The sequence below is a fragment of the Microcebus murinus genome, chromosome 1 (assembly GCF_040939455.1).
Source record: "Microcebus murinus isolate Inina chromosome 1, M.murinus_Inina_mat1.0, whole genome shotgun sequence".
In the NCBI taxonomy this organism is placed as follows: Eukaryota; Metazoa; Chordata; class Mammalia; order Primates; family Cheirogaleidae; genus Microcebus; species Microcebus murinus.
In genome coordinates this window covers 66361418-66382629 of record NC_134104.1, presented here as the reverse complement: position 1 = coordinate 66382629, position 21212 = coordinate 66361418, and the positions used below count along the sequence as shown (strand labels likewise).

Below are 21212 nucleotides of genomic sequence, written 5' to 3'. Positions count from 1 at the left end.
AGGAGGTCAGAGAAGTGGGCAAGGTCCAGATCATCCAGCCCTCATAGGTTATGTTGAGGATTTTGATATTTATCCTAAGGGCAAACGGACACTATAGGAGGGCTTGAAGCCATGCAGTGATATGGAAAGCTTGCATTTTAAAATCACATTGGCTACAGAGTGGAGAAGAGATTCCAGGGAGGTAAGAGTAAATGCCTGAAGACAAGTTAGGGGACTTTGTTCATATAGGCCATGCGTGATAGGACAGTGGCGTGGACTAGGGTGAATTACACAGATGCTTAATAAGTGGCAAAGGAGTGCAATATCAGTCTTCTGGAGTTAATCACTAGGACTGACAAAAGTTGAGTTTTTCCTCTACAAGTCACTGCACTAATATAAACCATAATCAACATAATCTCAACTCTCCAGAAGCCTTGGGCAATGTGCCTGTCAAGATAATCAAGTATTTTTCATAAATAGTAGTAAATACCAATACTTCTTTTCCCCATTTTACCCATTTTTATGAATGTCTTTACATCTATGACTTTTTTTAAAAGATGGGATTACTCTGATACCCAGGCTGGAGTCCACTGGCATGATCACAGCTCACCACAGCCTCCACCTCTTGGACTCAAGCAATCCTCCTACCTCAGTCTTCCAAGTAGCCATAACTACAGGTGAGTTCCACCATGCCCAGCTAATTTTTAAATTTGTTTTTTGTAGACATAGGGTCTTGCTATGATGCCCAGGTTGGTCTCAAACTCCTGGGTTCAAGCAACCTTCCTGCCTCACCCTCCCAAAGTGCAGGGATTACATGAGTGAGCCATTGTGCCCAGCCTACATCTCTGACTTCTTAAGCAGATTACATTGAACATAATTTCCCCTTCTGTTTACTCTTACAAATATCAATGTGAGTAACAATTATGGTGTAGTGCAAAGTACAAGCAATGTCCTCAGAACATGCACAGTCATATAGCACTCTTGATTCCTGGAATTTGAATTCCTCTTTCAGTTTTTGCTTTCCTAGCTTTTCCATATCCTCCATTGCTGTCAATAGCTCAGCCTTTGTGGCTATAATTATACCCACATAGAAGTAACTTTATCTAATTCTCTTGTTGGCTGAGTAACTAGATGGCCAAGATCGTAATAAAGATCACACATAAAATTAAGATTTGCAAGGCTTTCCTGTGAGCACAGATGTTTAGTCGTGCTACGTAAAAACTTCCTTCCTAAGTTTTGGATCTGTCTGTCAGACACTTGAGTTCCAAACCCAATATATTTATCATCTTTTTTCTAACATATTTCATTGCTTTAACTCTATTACCTGTCACATGATCTATGGAGTAAAATGTAACAGATTCATTTAAAAAAGTCAACTAGTTCTTATTCTTTCATTAAAACAGAGGCATACTTAGGGATTGACCAAAACTTGCATTATATGTAAAGTTTCCATGTTGGTACACTATTCTGTGGACTGTATTTTAGAATACTAAATGTAAGAAATGCCTCACATGTCACATCACATGAGCCTCTAACTTACCAATGTATTGCCTTCAAAATGTCAAATTATACGTTTATCAAGACAATAAAAAGAATAAAAGACTAGCCACAGAGCAAAATAGATACTTACATGGATAACCAACAAAGGACTAATACCCAGAATTTATAAATTCTAAAAATGAATGAGAAAAACAAAACAATCCAATAGAAACATAGGTAAAAGACTTGAACCAGGGACATTATAAAGAGAAAATCCAAAGTCCCAATACAAATGTGAGAAAATGTTCAACTTCATTAATAATCAGGGAAATGCAAATTAAAACCATGAGCAGATATCACTACATACCCACCAGATCCTGCAAAAATTTTAAAGTTCAACAGTAGCAAGTATTGATGAGGCTATAGAGCAATGGAAACTCTCATATATATTGGTAGGAGAGTAAATCTGGTACTAGCACTCTGAAAAATAGTTGACACCAGCAAGTAAAGTTGAAGATATACACACACATTCTATCACCTAGCAATTTTCCTTCTGGTTTTACACCCAAGAGAAACTCAAGTACACATGCACAAGGGTATGTATAAAAGAATATACATAGTAGCATTGTTCACCATAACCCCAAACATCCCATGTACAGAAAGAATAAGTAAATTGTGGTATATTCACACAATGGGATGCTGGACAACAATGAAAATGAATGAACTATACACATCAGCATGGATGAATCCCATAAAATAAGTGTTGAGCAACAAAAGCAAGACACAAAAGAATATATAAAGTATGATTATGGTCATATAAAAACAGCCATATTGAAACTATATTTATCTACAAAGGAGGCAAAATTGTAGAGAAAAGTAAATATGTTATTACGAATGTGAGGAGAATGGTTACCTCTCGGGGAGAAGCATAGGGTTGTGACTAGGGAAGGATGCAGAGGGGGATTCTGGAAAGCTGGCAGTGTTCTATTTCATGACCTGTATGGTGGTTATGTGTATATTCACTTTATAATTATCTATTAAAATTGCTTAGTTCTGTTTGTACATTTTAGCATATGTATTTTACATTTTGAAAAATTTAAAGTTTAATGTAAATCAGATGTTTATGATTAGGAATACACTTTATCAATAGAAATAAGATTATAAATAACAATCAGACTGGCCCATGGCTTTTGCTTAGGTAATAGTATAGATTAAATACTATCATTTTCAATTAAAATAATAGAAAATAATGTAGTTGAAATATTGGCAGTCATATACAACATATAAAAGAAATGATGAATAAGGATTTTTTAGAAGTATCTGATATCATTTTGGAAAAGATTAAAAAAATTGATCATACATTAGATAACAAGGCTGTGAGGAAACTGGAACTCACATAGACAGCTGGGTGGTACAGATTGGTATAATATCTATAAGGATTTATTTGACATGTCTATTAAAATTTAAAAATGTATGCTCCCTTTGATGCAGTCATTTTACTTCTAGGAATTTATCTTGCTAATATACTCACAAGTGTGAGAAACTATATCTGTAGAAGGATGTTAATTACAGCCTTTAGTGACAGCAAAAGATTGGAACCATCTCATATACCCATCAATAAAGGATGAGTTAAATCAATTATGGTACTATAAGTAATGGGCCATGTAGCCATCAAAAAGACTGAAGTAGCTGTATGCCCTGTTATGAAATGATTACCCAGATTTGTTACATGGAAATAAATGTAAAATAATACTTGTTACATGCTACTACTTTTTTAAACATTTTTTTAAAAAGAATATGTGTGAGAGCTCTTATATTTTTAAAGAATGCTTCTAGAAGAATACCTAAATTTTGTACTGTATTATTGCTTCAAAAGTTCATTTAAAAATTTTGAATGCATATGTTTAAGGAAAATGGGTTTATTTAGATGATCATAAGGAGGTACAAGAAGGTTTTGGTAAAGATTCTGATGGAACTTCTCTATAGTTCCCATAACAGAGTTAATAGCCCACTTTAAAAAGAAAAGTCTAGTGGCTCACGCCTGTAATCCTAGCTCTCTGGGAGGCCGAGGCGGGCGGATTGCTCGAGGTCAGGAGTTCGAAACCAGCCTGAGCAAGAGCAAGACCCCGTCTCTACTATAAATAGAAAGAAATTAATTGGCCAACTAATATATATACAAAAAATTAGCCGGGCATGGTGGCGAATGCCTGTAGTCCCAGCTACTTGGGAGGCTGAGGCAGGAGGATTGCTTGAGCCCAGGAGTTTGAGGTTGCTGTGAGCTAGGCTGACGCCACGGCACTCACTCTAGCCTGGGCAACAAAGCGAGACTCTGTCTCAGAAAAAAAAAAAAAAAAAAAAAAGAAAAGTCTAATTTGACATCATAACAAAATACTCCTTTTACTATAAATGTATCAGTAGCACTGCTATTTTCATATTGTCCATGATTAGAGTAATTATTTTGGGGCCAAAATTGATACAAATGAGACAAAATAGAAAGGAAGATGAACTTCAAGGCCAAGTCCAAATTTCAATTCTGGTGTAAAAGTCTTCTTGGTTTCCAGGCTACATTTATCTTTCAAAGCGGGTATCCTTCTGCTATAAAATGTAGCACATTGTGTAGTAAGTATGCACACATCTGACACATCTTTGTAACTTCTCAGATGCCCAGCACAGCAACTGCACAAAGGAAGTGCTAACTACAACTGTCTCATAGCATGTAGCATATACATAGCCACCCTATTATCACATACTATCACATATTACCACTTGGGGTGTGAACTCAGAAGACTATGGGCAAGGACGGAGATTGTTTTTATATATTCTGAATTCCATGGTATCTGGGGACCAGCAGACATGCAAAGAAATTTTGTTGAATAAAGGAATGAATTCAGTGCACCAGTATATTTGAAACACCAATATATTTGAAACACTTTTCTATTCTGCTTCTAATTAATTTTAGAGAAATTATGTAAGTATTATAATGGAGAGAAAAATTCTTCTCCATTAACAGATTTTTCTGCTTGGTCAAGTGTTAGTGGTAGGTAGTTCCTAGTAATTTGCTCTCTAAATAACAACAAATTTAGTGGTTTGGACTTCATGTTCCCCTGTGAGCATTATTGTCTTAAATTTAAATGTTGGAGACCATGCCCTAAAATATTTCTGTTTTTGGATTTCTAAAGAAATTTTTCATAATTGCAATAAAAGTTACCCTTTAATAGCCTGTGTGGAAAGAGGCATAAAAAATGTGACTGTCTTATTTTGGGAGTAGTGGGATGGAGGAGGGTGAGGAGGAAAAATGAGTTAGACTTTTAGCAAACTACTCCCCACTCTATATCCCTTCAAGTTCTTGTTTTGTTTGTTTGTTTTTAGAACAATTTTCCTTTTTTCTTTTCTTTTACAATGATTCCAAATGTCTCAAAATTGGGCATATTTAGGCTGACATCAGCATGGCAGAGAAAGGTCTAAGCCGGCAACCAAGGGGCTTGGTCTGTTTTGTTCACTGCCATAACCTGTGTCTAGAATAGTGCCTGGCACATAGGAGGAGCTCAGTAAATGGCTGATGAATTAATAAATGAGATAAAAAGATACAACATATCAAAATCCTGCGCAAAAGAAATGACAATGAATTTTAATATCCTCTCTTGCTCACTAAGCTAATCTGTTTTCCATGTGTAAGTGAGCAACAGCAAGCAGTAAGTGAAACTTCTAAAACTCCATTCTTGCAGGTGAAAGGACACTAGCTAGCAAGAAACAGGATACAGACACGGTAAAAGATAGAGCCTGTTTTTTCCCCAAGTATATCATAAAGGTCAGAGAGGTATATAAGCCCTTGCAGTTGCCACAGGGCAGAGAACAATGTAAATAGGGGCATTCACAGAGCAATCCACGGCTCCTGTCAGCGGAGGCCATGCAGACTGGAGGAGCATGGCTCCTGAAATTGACTAGACAATGTACACATCTCTCCACAATTAGCAACTTCAAGCCTTAAAAAAATAACAAGACAGTACCCAAACATTATGAACTTGTAAGACTCAACTTTAAGCCCCTATAAATGGGAGCAACTGAAAACTGTCATCCTGATACAAGGAAATGATTGCTTAACACAATCAGGGCTTTATCTGAATGGAACATGGCAGTAGAAGAATGAAAAGACTGATTAGTAGTGGGACGAGGGTCTGGTTGAAAATAGGAATGGACCTCTGCCATGCATCTGACACACAGGTCTGCGACTTCTAGCAGTTTTCTCTCAAAGAGAAGAGCTCTCAAGGCAGAGGCAGGCTGCTCCCCTCAGCTGGCATCTGCTGCTGACTGCTCCTGGAAGAGGCCCTGAGCCAAAAGTTACGTACATACTATGGCTCCTTGTAGGAGGTCACCGTAGAGGATGTTCAACCTTGTTTCTCTTGCCAAAGCCACCTTTCTGGCAATAGGGATCACCTCACCTCACTCCAATGCCACACACCCTTAAATCCACCCATTCCCATCACTCATCTACCACATTGATCATGGCATTGATCATTGCGTACCACATTGATCATGACATTGATCATCAATTGGCAGCATCATCAGAAATCAGAAGTGAGACTAAGCTGCCAGCTAGGTGAAACCCAAGCAAGAATTTTCAATCCAAGCTCAAGATCACAAAACAGGGTAATATTTACCCATTGCTCTGTCCAACAAGCTTTTTTTTTTTTCAAGAATTCTATATTACAGCCACAGATAACACATGTCCTGTTTTACATCACAGCACATATAAGTTAATGCAGCTCAGCTAGAGCAGAGCCAAAACTTCAAAGCCACCTCCAGCCTGTCCCATCTACTTCAGGTTGCTTCAGCTCTAGCACTGTCTGTCTAGCACAATTTCGCTTTAAGTTTCTAAAAGAGTTAATTTTCATACCTACCAGGAGAGCTTACCTTCAGATACCATACTCCTAATATCACTTCTAGTCACCCAGACACTCACCTTTTGAAGAACAACATTTCCCACAGCCTGGTCTCCCTACCATTAGCTTTGACAAACTGGATTCAGTCATTTTGTTCTGTATGAAAATAACTTTTTCTCTTTAACTGATACAAAAGGAAAAAAGGGTAAGTGATGTGCCAAGAGGTCTGTGCAGAATATTCCAATAAAATCCCTGCCCTGAAAGCTGCCACTTCTCTTTCCACCTGCAGCCTCTGAGCCTTGCTCACCCTCCCCTCCCTCTATCTTGTACCCCTTCTTGTACCCCTTCTCCCCGGCAGAACATGTCAGGCTGGAAGCATACTCACTCGGGTCTTGTTTGCCTTGGACTGTCGCCAGCTAATCCACTTTAACATCCTGGCTTGCTCTCAGATTTGCTTTCTCCTTCCATCAAAATTTTAACAGTAAGATAGAATTTCAATCGGAGGTGGGCTGTGGCAGGGCCAAACTGGTTCTGGAAACTCACTCCTCCCAGGCAGCTCCAAAGCCAGGGTCAGCCTTGCCACATCCCAACGCTCCCTGCCAAGCTTTCAGAGCCCAGTGGGAATTTGCTTGAGAGGCTAGAAGACTCTGGGGAAGAATAACACTCCCATCAAGGCCAAGATGTGAGTCACAAGCACTTGGTATCAAGGATTCTGTGATAGGCATTAATACTTGCTACATGCCAGCCCCAGAGACCCAGACTGGGCTATAGAACCACTTTGTAATTTACTTTGGGTTGCTGTGGATTTGCTGGGGCAGAGTGGGGGATGGTACAGGGGCAGTGAGAGAGGGGTAGCAATAGTGTTTGCTTTCTGCTGCAAGGAACAACAAACTGAACTATCAAGGTTACTACAAAAGGAGTTTTAATCCAATTTAACAAGCAGGAGACTGACTTGAGTTTGAGTCTTAGTTCTGCCAGTAAGTGGGGCAGAACTTTGTGACTCTAAGAAAGTCACTTTGTTTCTTTTAAAATGGATTAAGGAAGAGGGCTAAATGATCTGGAAGGTTCCTCTCTTCTTTAAGATTCTATGACTCCAAATTCCAAACTCACACTGAATCAAATCTGGCCTCTGGCTACCCTTGCAGCTATCACACATAGATCTAAATCCACTGGCAAATCACCTTCTAGTTTCCCTATTTCTGTAACAAATAGTTGTGCAAACTACAAAGAAATTTTGTGTGGGTCCAAGTGCTCTGAGCATCATGAGAGCACTTCTGAGGTTTCTCGTGATCTGCTTGTGTTCAGCAAACTACTCACTGGCTGCTGTAGCTCATGAAGCTTATTTGCTTTTTCAGGTGATTGGCAATTTTAATGATGGCTTTCTTGAGGGAGGTTTTCAATTTATGGACTATAAATCAAACTATTAAGTAAAATAATGCTGATATAAAAGATTTTTCCCTGGGAATCCAGGTTGTATTTTTCAGCAAAGTATATTTCATCCCTTTTGGTGGTATGCAACATCTGGAAGCCAGTCATTTATTTGAGGAACTTTTCAATTAGAGGAAAACTTGTGACTTTAACTCCTCACACCTTATCAATTTATTCTGAAACATCAGCACATTTATACTGTGTCAGATATCACTGAGGAGAGGACAGAGTTGCGCTTCTGGGAGGTGATACAGCAGCCAGAGAGAGGGAGCTGCAGGTGCCCCGAGGACCACGGAATCCTCGGGCTTTTGTTGCCCACTGCTGCTATCTCCTCCTCCTCCTGCCACCTGCTCACACAAATAAAAGTAACATAGAAACTATACTAGCAAAAAAAGTTACTTTCAAACCTAGTCCTGGACTGGAATTATTAAGAAAGCTTAAAAACTCCCACAGTTTGGGCTTAAAAATCTTAAAGTGGACATGACATTTTTCCTACTTTGGTGTGACTGTCTTAATAGGTCAAGGACTCTTGATAAGTCCTTGAATGCTTCTAGCTGGGATTTATACAGCAATTCCGATCCTGTGTACTGCCAGGCAGAGGGTATAATGAGACTCAAGATTACATGGCTTATAAAGTCCAACTTTAGATTTCAGGTATATCCACTCAAAGCCCTGGTAACAGGAAGTACAATTACATACTCTTCTCCAGTCTTTATTTAAGGTTTGGAAAGTATTTTGTCACTAAATAGGAGGCAGCATAATCTCTCCTTATCAAGAAATATTTCATGGGCCCTTAAGTCCCACTGAGACAAAGAGCCAAGTAACAGAAGTGCTGAGGAATTTCTCCTAGAGACCCATCACATTTTTTCCTCCTGCCTTTAATATAGTACATTTCATTGCCTGAATCTCCAGTGAATGGTGTGGCTGCCCAGGGACCACAGTTAAATGTAGCATGCTGTCACAACGACATGCTGGAGACCCAATCTTGGGTGGACCATCTTGATGATTTTTAAGAATCTGTCAAGTGAAAAAATATTACCTAGTGTGAATTGATAAAATTTTTTATCAGTCCTGACATTGCCAAGTATCCACATTTCCAGATGTTTTGTTTTCTCTTCAGTGGCAAAACACAATGGTCTGTGGCCCTTTAAAACTCTAGGGAGCAAGCTGCTGCCCCTTTTCTTGCATAGGAGTGCTCTGCAGTCACCTGGACAGTGATCCACTGTGGGTCTCCTGTGCTCCAGACACTCTATGATACAGGATCTCAGCTAGTCTTTCAAACTCCTGGGAAGTAGCAATCACTGCCTACACAGTAAGATGAGGAGATGGAAGCATGACATGATTAAATGACCACTCAGGTCATGCAGCCAGTACAGTCAGGGACTGAATCCATACCTGACCTTGAAACCCATCCCTCTCTTCTACATCACATTTCCTTCCTGCAGTAGGCACTTTTGGCAGCCCATCCAGATCCCCTCTCCTGTCAATGCACCTGCACCCCAACTCTTGTGTCTGTTGGCTGCTCACAGATCATAGCTGACACAAAAGGCCCACCGCCTTGCCACAGGCAGGGCAAACTCCATGCAATTCCTGCTCCAGAGCCCTGGGAGGGATCAGACTGAGCTGGACTCCAGTAAAAACCAAGTGCATGTTTGCTTCCACTCTTTTTCCCCAGCCCCCGCTTCCTTCCCTTGTTTCCCCCCTTGAGAGCACATCTTCAATAAATCCTGTGCTCAGCTGAAGACTCTGTTTCTGGGCAGTAGGACCTACGATGCTCTCCTTTAAGCTGCCCTAACTCCAGGCCTATTTTCTGGGGCTACTTTTTTTCTATTTACGAACCCATTTAAGTAAAGATATTTCATTTTCCCCTCAGTCATCTGTCCTCCATCAACATAATCCCTACAGGAAAAATAATTTCTTACATCTAAGTCCTTTCTTTCTTTCTTTCTTTTTTTTTTTTTTTTTTGAGGCAGAGTCTCACTTTGTTGTCTGGCCTAGAGTACCATGCTGTCAGCCTAGCTCACAGCAACCTCAAACTCCTGGGCTCAAGTGATCCATCTGCCTCAGCCTCCTGAGTAGCTGGGACTACAGGCATGTGCCACCATGTCTGGCTAATTTTTTCTATATATTTTTAGTTGGCCAATTAATTTCTTTCTATTTTTAGTAGAGACGGGATCTCACTCTTGCTCAGGCTGGTTTCAAACTCCTGACCTTGAGCTATCTGCTCACCTTGGCTTCCCAGAGTGCTAGGATTACAGGTGTGAGCCACTGTGGCCGGCCTCTAAGTCCTTTCAGTTGCAGCATTAACCCACTTTTTTCTTAGAAGAAAAACCAAAGAGCCTTTTATCTCTGACGCTATTAGCAGATTAGGGATAGTTGTCTGGCCGTCTGCCTTTCCTACCTACTAGAGTATAAGCTGGAGGAGGACAGGGCCTCTTTCATTCACTGCTGTACTCCTAGCCTCAACGCAGTGCTATGAGTGAGGGAAGAAGGTGGGAATATGCCAACACAGAGGACAGGCCCTCACCAGTGCAGGGGCTGGGTCCCCTCTCTGATAACACTCTTGCACCTTGTGGCGTGCCAAGTGCTCCCAGTGTGCAGATGCTGGGATTGTCAGGTTCTGATGAGCCAGGCAAGGCTCCACAGGGAGTCTATTCCCAGATGCTGCTGCAGCCAGGCTGCCCTGCCCCTTGTTATGGGCATGATGCCATGGCCCGTTATCAAAGCAGCAGTGACATTGCAAGAATCCTTTGATTTTTCCATTAATTGGGTCCTTACCATCTCTGACCCGAGCCTTCCTTCCCAAGCAGTAAAACAAAATTTTGGTCATGACCTAACTACATTGATTTGACAATTCAGAGTGTAAAAATGATTGAGTTGATCCTGAAACCTCCAGGCTTCTCCAGGCATTTCCCCTTCCGCACATCACTGTTGTCAGCCCACTTTGTATCTCAGATCAGAGGGGCTTGTTACTGAAGTTCCTCTTGAAATCATACGTCAGCCCTGGGATGGGCCAGCAGTGTTCTTCCCCTTATAATTTTTGCAGAGAAGAATACCTGCAACTCAATTTCACTTCTATTTCCCTGTCTCCAGCCAACCTGGACATGTCTAGGAATTCATAGTGATTTTTGGATGGAGAGTATCTCTACTAGGATGGGCTTGTAATGTTCAATTAAATATGCATTTACTGAAAAGGTACAGACAAGCACCAGGACCATGATGACTGCTTTTGTACCATTTGTTGGAAATTATCAAGCAGATATCCATCATGTTAAACAATAACTTCTTTGCTGCCATCTCATTACACATTAGAATTCTCCATTTCTTTGAAGTATGGTTGCAAAGCCCCATCTCTTAGTAATATACGCATAGGCAAAGGATTATTTACAGTGGAACATCCTTTACCGTGTACCATGAACTGATTCTTGGACAGAATAGGGAGGGGCTCAGACCACTATGGAAAAGTAAGCACACAAGTTTACCTGCAGAGAGATAATACATTGGACAGGTGTAAGATAGAGTGTAATTATGCAGACCCATTTGAAGGTCGAACAAAAGCAATCCTGGAAAAGCTACTAATGCCATTTACTGAGGTATCCACATGGGCTGTAAGTATTTAATGCAGAATTAAGAATATTAGACTGTTTTCTCATCAAGGGAGGATTTATAGCTTAAGCAAACAGTCTAGTTCTTCTGCTTTTGAGAAAAGTGGTTGAGTTTCCTTCCCTAGAAATGTTAAAGAAGAGGCAGACAAGCAGGCTGCCAAGTGCCAAACCCTGAGTGAGAAATGAGGAGGAGGAGTTAGGCATTGGTCTTCTGTCCTCAATCTTGTCTTTTTAGCAAGAACTTGAATGAAGCCACAGAGGGTATGTTTATCCAATAATGCTGGGAGATACAGCTAACACACTGGACAAAGATAATTTATATTCAATATATGCTCAAACATTGAGATGGAACTAAATAAGAGAAAAATCTAATAGATGTAAACTAGTCCTACACTCAGGTTACTAAATCACCTGCCCAAATAAGAGCAGTCTGTATGAATATAGCATTGAAGGAAATAAAAAGAAACCAAATGAGGGCAGTCTATGACAAAAGGCATGGGGATTTTATCAGCCAACATTGAACACACATACTAAATATGGCGTACCATCTCAGGGAGGATACTGTATACTCAGGACTTTTTACTTTTATTAGACATGGGGTCTGGCTATATTGCCCAGGCTGGAGTACAGTGGCTATTCACAGGCACGATCACGGTGCATTGCAACCTCAAACTCCTGGCCTCAAGCGATCCTCCTGCCTCAGCTTCCTGAGTAGCTGGGATTATAGGCTAACACTACCTCACCTGGCTTACACAAGAATTTTTAAAGATCCTCACAGTCTGCTAAATAATTGTACGCCCTTATTCACAGTATCTAAACTTTTGCTTCCTCTCTAGTAAGGATGGGAATTAACCTTTACTGAATGTCTAACAGTTACCAGGTAAATACATTTTACTTAATTTTCCCAGTGACTCAGTAAGATTGGCATTATTACCTTTACAGGGAATGAAGGTGCTGACTTCTGTGAGATGTCTCTGCCTCACCTCCCCACAGCTGCCCTTGTTGACCCTTCTGCCAAATATGAGTCAGTTTACCCGAGTCAGTCCACTCTGTTATCTCTCTCCTTTCCATGGTCTGTTCACCGGACCACATGGAAACCAGGCTTCCCTAGCCTTCTAGTACAGGTAGCGGGAATCTAATCCTGCTGATAACATCTACAAATCCAAAGACAGAACGAATGATTTCACTGATGAGGGAATGTGCAGGTTGCAGAGGACACATGGCTGCCCTATTAACACCGCTTTGTGTTAGAAGAGTAAGAATATTTAAATTACAGTGCATAGTTATAGACCTACCCTCTATTTTATGAAAGTGTGACTATTTCTAAGTAACTTTTGTGGTTTCGTGTACAGAACATAGAATCTCTCATTATCTCCCGATCTTCTGCCCATGTCCCCTAAGGCCAGATAAAGTAGTTAGGTGCTAATGTTCTCAAAAGGCCAGGTTCTCCAGCTTAATAAAGCTTTATGTTCAGAGGTAAGGACACATCTAAGCTCCTTTAGCATATTTGAAAACATGATGTTTATATGTCTGGTTGCTTTCAGACCACTGGTTTTTGCTGTCTCTTAATCCTGGAGTTCCCTGAGACCAGTCACTATGTCCCCTCTGTTCATTCACTCCACAGGTATCTCCTGAGCCTCTACCTATGCTGCATGTCAGGAGTACCATAGTGAAACAGACAGACACGGCCCCTGCCCTCCTCAGGGCTCAATGACCTGGCTATAGAGACAGACATGAAACAAAGAATCACACAAATAGGGTTTCACACTCAACAAATAGTCCACATCTCTCTACAGTATCTAGCACAGAGCTCAGCACATGGTGGGCACTTTTACGTGCACATATGGGTGCTATTTTTGTGGAATATGCAGAAAGACTGGCCAGCTGAGTTAGTCTTATCATTCAGAGTTCAAGGCTTTGACTCTTAGAGAGAGGAATACATGACAGGAAGTCAGGAGATCTGAGCTCTAGTTTCTGCTTTTCTACTAACTAGTAGAATTTTCTTAGGTGAGACACTTAGTCTCTCTGAGCCTCAGTTTCCTTACTGGTAGAATAAAATATAAGTACCAGCGCCCCTCATTAATAATGAAATGGCTACTGTCAGAGGCCTTCTATTCTAGCCTCACGTACCTTGGCAGAAAGACAAGGGATAGCTGTAGCCGAAGTCTTCCTAAGACGAATGGCTCTAGCAGAGTGGTCTGTGTCAGAGTCAGGGCTTCTGGGAAGATGGATTAGCAGCTGGAAGGGATGAACTCCTCGGACCATGACACTAACAGTCTGCGTTTGAACATGGGAAACATTGCACTTGACTTACCACCCACTGACTGTTTAAAAAGGAACACTTTTTCATAGAGTATTCTAGGCTCTATTTCTAGACAACATATCAGAGGAGACAGGAAAGTATAGATATAGTTTTCTTTGTATGTTTTTACAAGTGAAAGAAAACTAATTTTCCATCTACTCTGATAGTCAGTCAAAAATGGCTTAAAAACTGGAAGGCAGTTGTCAGAATTACCCTAAATGTCCTTGAACACTAACCTAAAACATAATTAGGGGGATTTGGCATCATGGTTTCAGCAGGTTTGGGGTACAGCCTCTACACTAAGGTGTCAGTGACTTTTTTCTCAAGTAATAAAAAAATTAGGAAAAATCCTAATGAATGCAGATTAGTTTTTAAACATCCTCATAACTTCAAAAACGAAAATGAAGCAATGGCACAGCCTGTTGCTCAAGGCTGAAGGAGCAGGCCAAAACACTAGGTCTGGATAAACTAGGGTCAAATAGTCTTTGGAAATCCATAACTTCATTAATAAAATCACTAATGTGCACCAAAAGGTCATCTCATACTCTTTGGACCGTGGGGTAAACAGATGAGAGTAGGCTCAGACATGGACCCTTTCTTCCCCTGTTGCAAATTCCGACGGCTGCCTTCCTCACCTAGCTTGGGCGAGTACACAGAGTCTTCACTGCAGTCTTTTCTTTTGCTCCCCATCAGAGCTCCTAATTTTTGCTCACTTGCTCCAAGATGTAAGACAGCAAGTGACTAGGCTTTCTCACAAGGCTACTACAACCTCCACATGCCATTTCCTGGTCCTCCTGTCCCTCAGACTCAGCCCAAATAATCTGGCCAGAGGAAAGCATCACTTCCACTAGAGTCCCTGTGGATAAAAGGCCCCTACTAAGCAGCATCTCTGTGGCCATTTCCCAAACCACTGTTCTTGGTCTAACTTTGAGATGAACCCCATACCAATCACTATGAATTTAAGCCAATCACCGCCACTAAGGTCTTAGGAAACTATCCCAACCTCAGCCTCCCTGAGATCTGTCCTCCCAGAAGGCAGAGCAGCCCGAGCAGCCGGGTGGGACATCTCAGAAAGAAGAAACCTAGACTCTCTCACTACTTGCCTTTCTCCTCAGACAAGACCTCGGTGCTGGGACATGCCTCCTCCAGCCCTGTTCTTTCCCCTCCGACTGGCACAAAGAGACCACTAGCTCCTGAAGTGAAGCTCCATCATGGGAGACATTCCTCAGGGGGAACCTCTCCAGGGTGGTGAAACAAGAAGTCTTGGGGGAAGGAAGCTTGGGACTGTGTCCTACCTTGTCACTGTCCACTGTGTTCTGGGAGGTCCTAGAGGCAATGGAGATGGTGTCCGGCTGGCTACTGCCATCCCCCTGGCTGTCAATGTCTTCCACTCCATCCCTGTAGGAAGAAGAGAAAAAAAACAGGGGTGGGGGTAGGGGGAACCGCTGTGGGTTTAGAGCACACAAAGATTTCCAGCTGGGTTGGCACACAGGGCCTCGGCACTTTCTCACAGGGATTCATCTCAAATTATCCTGCCAAAGGGAGCAGCCCTCTATGATTTTCAATGATGTCACTTCTTGCACTTAGTAAACACATAGTCACTATGTTAGTAACAAAATGCACCCCTTTCCCATAACTCCTCTAGCCCATGCTGCAGAGGGGGCAATTTCCCCCCACCCTCCCCCACTGGGAATGGGTTTATAACAGGCAGTAGGAAGATGTGTATGCTACTTAGAACCTAGGCTTCTATCCAGCTGACTGGGTCATTCCAACAATCCCAGAGTTCAGGGTACTCAAGTTTCTGTATATGCTGTAACTAGGATCAGGGCTGGTTTACAGCTGGCTTATACATAAAACAGAACTGATATTCTTTTAAGTTGTATTTCTTCTGCTCAGGAAAATGGGGGTGGGTAGAATATTTTCTCCAGAGGAGATGATCATTGGGATGTCCCTGATGTTGGACCCTCCATCCATGGGTATGGAGGAGGAATTTGTTGCCTTCATTTTGGTGGGTCCTGATGATATCATGCATATTTATGATGATTTCTTATCAACACAGAAGGCCAAGGCATTTTTTAAAGACTGGAGAACCGTCACAGATTCCACAGCAGCATTTCAGCCAGCTGTGCTCCTGAGTGTCTGCTAAGGGAATCTCTTGAGGGCACTCCTGGCATTTAGACCCCATTCCTGAGCCCCTGGACCACACAGCTGTCCTATACACGTTATTTCAACTCTCCCACTTTAGAACTCTGCTCCCATCCTGCACTGAACCCATAGCCAGGGCGAAGAGGGACTGGATGTCTGCACACTGATGAAGGCTGCATGGTCCGTGTCAAGAAGAACTGTGGGAGATGTGGGGCCAGGGTTGGCCAAATTAGCACAGGAAATGACAGCTCTTCCCATGGATGCTTTTATGAAAGTTATACCCCTGATGCTGTGTGGGCAGAAGTAATGGCATCAGGGCACAGGGGAGCGCAAAGCCTGAGAATTTTACCAAATGGACAAAGTGCCATAAATAATGAATCCACCTCACAGAGTCTAAAAAATTACAATCCGGTGCATGTGTGAGTGCGTGTGGCTGTGCGTGTGCATGCAGGTACCCATGCATGTGCATATGTCACACGTAGTGTCTACTCATCATAAAAAGTATTTTCTCCCACCCAGAACACTTCTAAGTCAACTGCTGTCTCACCACCACTTGGAAAATGCCAACTTATTTTAATAACAGAAGCCACACATTTGTAGGAAGGAAAAGCTGCTGTAAAAAGAACTTATGTGATGAATTTCAAAACCAAAAATAAAGGACTTTTAGATCATCTGTTGTTTTGGATGACTTGGGCCAGTGCTCCTCACCATTTGTAGACAATGGAGAGTTGGCTGTACTTCCTGCTTCCTGCTATTCTGGCCCACTGTGGTCCTTCTAGTCCACTCTAGATGAAGCCAGTTCTTGCGCATGTAGGGAGCCCACCCGGGGGTGTGGACGGTATTCCCCAAGCCAATACGCTCCTCTGTAAACTATGTCCCTACATCTAGGGAGCCAAGCTAATGGAGTTACAGATTGCCTGGGTATTCTCTGTGGAGTCTACCAAGATTTCTCACCCTCCCATCACAGGACAAGAGAAAATGGCAGGACAGGGGGCAAAGAAAAGGTCAGAGTGTTTCCAAGATATGCCCTTCCCATCTTCTAGAAATGTTCAAACTCTTCTACTCTAGGGAACGGGGCTATTTCACAGAGTAACCTCACCAACCCCACCTAAGCACCCTCCCTCACCACAGCACCGGACCATCTGTCCCTGATAATTGTTTCCTTTCCATCTTCTTTCTTAAAGGAGGGGCTCCTGGAGCAGAGCCTGTCTTTGGTGGAAAACCAAGCCTACGCCTTTCCTGGATTCTGGACATAGGCACCCGAAATCACAATGACCCTCCCCCAGCACAGCTGTGATTGCCTTCTGGCCCTGAGGAGGTGACCTTATCCTGGCCATGCAGGTCTTGGGGCTTCTGCCTGCCCTGGAGGTGTCTCTCCCTAAGCCACACCCTTCTTTTGGCTACCGCCTCGTTCAGAACTGAAGCGGCTCCCCCACTTGCTTGTCCTGGTTGGTGCTTGAGGGACAGCTAAGTCCTCTGGACTTACTCCACTTACAAATAGGGGAGAAGAAAAGAACCTGTTACCACCAATGACTGTCACCCCTAGAGCTTTGTTTTTGCTGTATTTGTTTTCCAAAATTTATGTGATATTTTTGTATGTTTTCTTTAGAAGTGCCCTCCAAAAGAGTCACTGTAGTGTCACATAGAGACTTGAGAAAAAATTATTAAGAAGTCACCCACTGATTTAGAGGAAACTGGGAATCAGAAGCATCCAGAGAGGTACAAGAAGTAAGTCCTCTTCTGCCTGATAACATTGCTCATCTCAGGTGAGTGGAGGCGAGGACTTGGGGTGGGGATGGTTGCAGTAAGAGCTGCAATGACAACAAACCAGACCACCCCGCACATCACAGTGCACAAAGTCCCTTGCTGGGGTGCCAGTCCTGAGGGCTCACCAACGCCGCTCATCACCTTCCAAACTCCCCCAGATGCTCCACTCCAGGGCTTGTCTAAAGTCCCCTTTCTTTGAATTCTTACGTTACTAGCGTTTAGTATCCCTATGGATGGTACTAGCTCTTCCTGTCTGACTATTCCATGTGTGAGACATGACTGCCAGATGGGTCTCGAGGGGAATCGCCTCATCTTACACTTCCTTTTATCTTCCTGCAGCCTCTAGCAGAGTGTTTATCAAATAAGAATGTTTATCAATGAAGCTCTGCTGAATGTAACTGACAGTAACTGGTGAGATGCTTAAAGAGGCGATAACTCATGGGCCTCCCAGGGAGTGCCATCTGCAGGGCACACCATCCCTTCAGAGACACAGGTTTACCCACTCCTGCTACTGGAAGATTGTGAGGCAGGAAGAGCAGGAGGGAGAGACGCTGGTTACCTCTTACTATTGTTCCTCTGTTTGGCTGGTGTTTTGGGGAGCTGAATTGGCTCCTTTAAAGCTCCTTTCAGGTGAATGATCCTTTCCTGAATCACTTCTCGAATGTTCTTGATCCACTCCTGCTTGGTTTCGATGTTGGAGGCCTGGAGTGCCACAGGGAGAAAGATTGAGAACCCCGATTCCCTTCACCCTGCCAAAACAGCTCAACCCTCCTCTTGTAGGTTTCCATCTGGCATTTTCAAGGATTGCAAATGTTTGGGGAGTTTCTCACTTCATACTTGTAACTCTTTTGATCCCATGGATGGGCTTCTCCAACTCCTACAACAGGGCTCTGACCTCTGACCTCAAGACTAAATGGAGACGTGTACAAAAGTGACTGTGAAAGTATTTCGTGACCCATACAGCACTGACCAATCTGCCCTGGAGCTGGAGCAGTATCTGGAGGCCCTCACGGGGCCAAGGATTCACACTTGAGCTGCTTGAATCTGGGGAGGTCTAGGGGGCTCTGGGAGGGCAGCCAGGGGGCATTTGAAGGCAGCGTCTGTTTACCAACCAGTCTGGATATATGTCAGGATGTCCAACACATGCCCGGCCACACAGGCTTGTACTGACTGCAAGTCAGTCCGGGTTTTTAGTGTGCTAAATCTTGTTAGTTGAAGGCATTACTATCACTTCCTGAATATCCCATTTGTCTTCATGGAAGTTTTTTGTGGTAATTCTGCCTCATGACAGGTAGCAGCTATGCTGGCAATTCAAAGTGAATAAGTGTGAAGCTTTTGTGGGGGTTGAGCCATCTTTTCCTTGGTGATGGGCATGTCCCTGACAAAAAGTGACTGGTGGGAGCTCCATGACCACATGGTGTTTAGGAAGACATGTTGAGTGAATGGAGCAAATCAGGGTGCCTTTTGTCAAAGGGTCGTGTAGTTCTTGCCCCTTGAAGGGGACATATGAACAGAACACAGTCCAAGTGGGCCTTGTGGGGAGGCCCAGCAGGTCACTCCCTGCTCTCTTACCTCTGTGCTCACACAAGTGCATGGACTTGAGGAGGCCATTTCTCTCTGAAATTCCAGGTGTGCCTTCATGGTACAATTTGCTTCTCAATACCCATCTGATGCTGCCATTCCCAAGAGAGGCCCAGTGGCTCAGTGGGGTCTGTGGGCACTAGTTTTTAGGTGTCACATGCCCACATCTCTCTGCCCCCCTTCTGCTACCCCCAGCCCTGGTCTTGTGCCCGGCAGAGAGCAGTACTTACTTTCAGCACTGTTTTATTGTCTGAGGATGGGGTGCGCCCAGACCACAAGGCGAATTTGCAGGGGTCGCCCTCCACGTGCTCGGTCACACCCAGCTCTGAGGTCTGTAGACAGGAAATGCCTGTGAGAGGCGGGGAAGGGGAGGGCAGTGGGGAAACTTAGGGCTGGGTGGGAAGGGAAAGGCGACAAAGAGGAGAGGACCGAGGGAGGGGCTTCTGTCAATCAAACTTAAACAGACTGGATATTTTGTTCATCTACCCAGGATGGAAGGCCCTACAGGCATGTGCCTGATTAGCAGGTACCAGGGAGGGAAGGTGAAGAGGGAGGTGCTAAAAGCAAACAGAAAGAAGAACTGTGAACTCTAAAATGCAGAAGTGGGAGGTGAGAGTGGGAGCTTTCCCAATAGGAGACATTGTCATTTGTCCAGGATGGTTGTGGTGTGGAGGCGGGGGAAGAGATGAGATGAGTGTGTCGGCGTCCCTTCCTGCCCGAGAGTTCTATGAAAGCAGGCAGTCGTGCCTTACCCCACCTGCCCCACCTACCAGTAGCTTGTTCTTGTAAACATATTTTGTGTGTCCTGAAGAGTCTTTGATCTCCTTGCTAAACACCAAGGAGATCTCAAAGAGGAACAAGTGCCGCTCCCGCCCCTTCCGGATCAGTGACTTGGGATCCCACACTTGAAAGGCATCCTGGAGAATCAGTTCCCCCTGCACGTCCAAGTTCTCGTCGAACCCTGAAAAATACCCATTTCCATCCTGTGGAGCTTCTCTATTGCCATATTCAGGGTCCACTCTCCTCTTGGAGAAAGGCTGTCCTAATTGTTAGCCCTCAGTTCCCACAGGGTTTTCTCTCTCTGCAGACTCCAGAGACTCCTGAACACAGACATCTCTATAGAATTCCTGCAACACGTCTTTTATATACATAACAAATATGCATATAACTCCCCACGCCACCCCATGGCCAACCTGGGGCCTCCTGCAAGCACAGTCACATGGCTCCTTCCTCCACAGCCCCCTCTGTTCCCCACTCGGAGCTCCAAGTGGGGCTGAGGACAAGCACTGCCTGATCGAGTGTCTTTGGTTCCACCCCATTTGTTGGTGCCTCATTTCTTGTGTTCTATTCCCAGGATTCTTCCCTTGATTGCTCCACACAAGCCTTTTGTAGTTTACATTTATACCACTTTAAGTCTTTCAGAGAGGGTCTCAAACTTCAGTGTGTGTAAGAATCACCTGGAGAGCTTGTGAAACCAGATCACTACCCAGCCCCACCTCCCAGGAGATTCTGATTCAGGAGGTGTGGGGTGGAGATGGTGAACTGGCACTTTTGAAAAGCTCCCAGGTGCTGCTGCTGCTGGTCCACGGACCACAGTGGAGTAGCTGGATCCAGAATACAGGTCAGGGACAGGCTGGAGAAGCAGGGTACTTGGGAGGAGGACACTCACGGTGGGGTGGGGAGGGGAAGGTGCAAACAGAGAAGAAAGGGGTGGAGAAAATGCAACAACAGAAATACATTCAGATGGTTCCTGCTCAGTTGAGGGAAGATAACCAGGGCTCCTTCGCTCTAAGAATTAAGGCCCCTTATGCTAAGGAGAGTCCAGGAAGTACTGAGACCAGACCAAGTCTCTTAGATGGTGGTGGTGGTAATGGTGGGTGGGATGGAGCCCAGAAGAGAAAACACAGCCCCTGTGCTTACATGTTTGCAACAGACTACACTTATTTCCTTTAGCACCTCTATGCCAGCCCAGTCTGGAATGTTCAGTCTTAACTCATCTAACAAATTCTACCCCAGTATGGCTGCTCTACTGTCCGAGACCATTTT

At 43.5% G+C, this 21212-nt stretch overlaps 1 protein-coding gene across 27 annotated transcripts in view; it reads right to left on the bottom strand.

Moving 5' to 3' along the window:
• Window positions 1–21212, bottom strand: part of KALRN (kalirin RhoGEF kinase) — a 653674-nt gene that overhangs the window by 193431 nt on the left and 439031 nt on the right. For 17 of the 27 annotated variants that reach the window (XM_020287048.2, XM_020287049.2, XM_020287027.2 and 14 more), the window contains exons 30-33: window positions 19937–20127; window positions 19397–19498; window positions 18145–18287; window positions 14969–15071 (exon numbers count right to left, since the gene is read on the bottom strand). In XM_020287048.2, coding sequence (XP_020142637.1) covers window positions 14969–15071; window positions 18145–18287; window positions 19397–19498; window positions 19937–20127 — 539 coding nt within the window. Of the gene's footprint in view, window positions 1–13501; window positions 13649–14968; window positions 15072–18144; window positions 18288–19396; window positions 19499–19936; window positions 20128–21212 lie in introns of all 27 variants that reach the window. The other 10 variants (XM_020287013.2, XM_020287016.2, XM_020287018.2 and 7 more) reach the window with 1 other exon arrangement.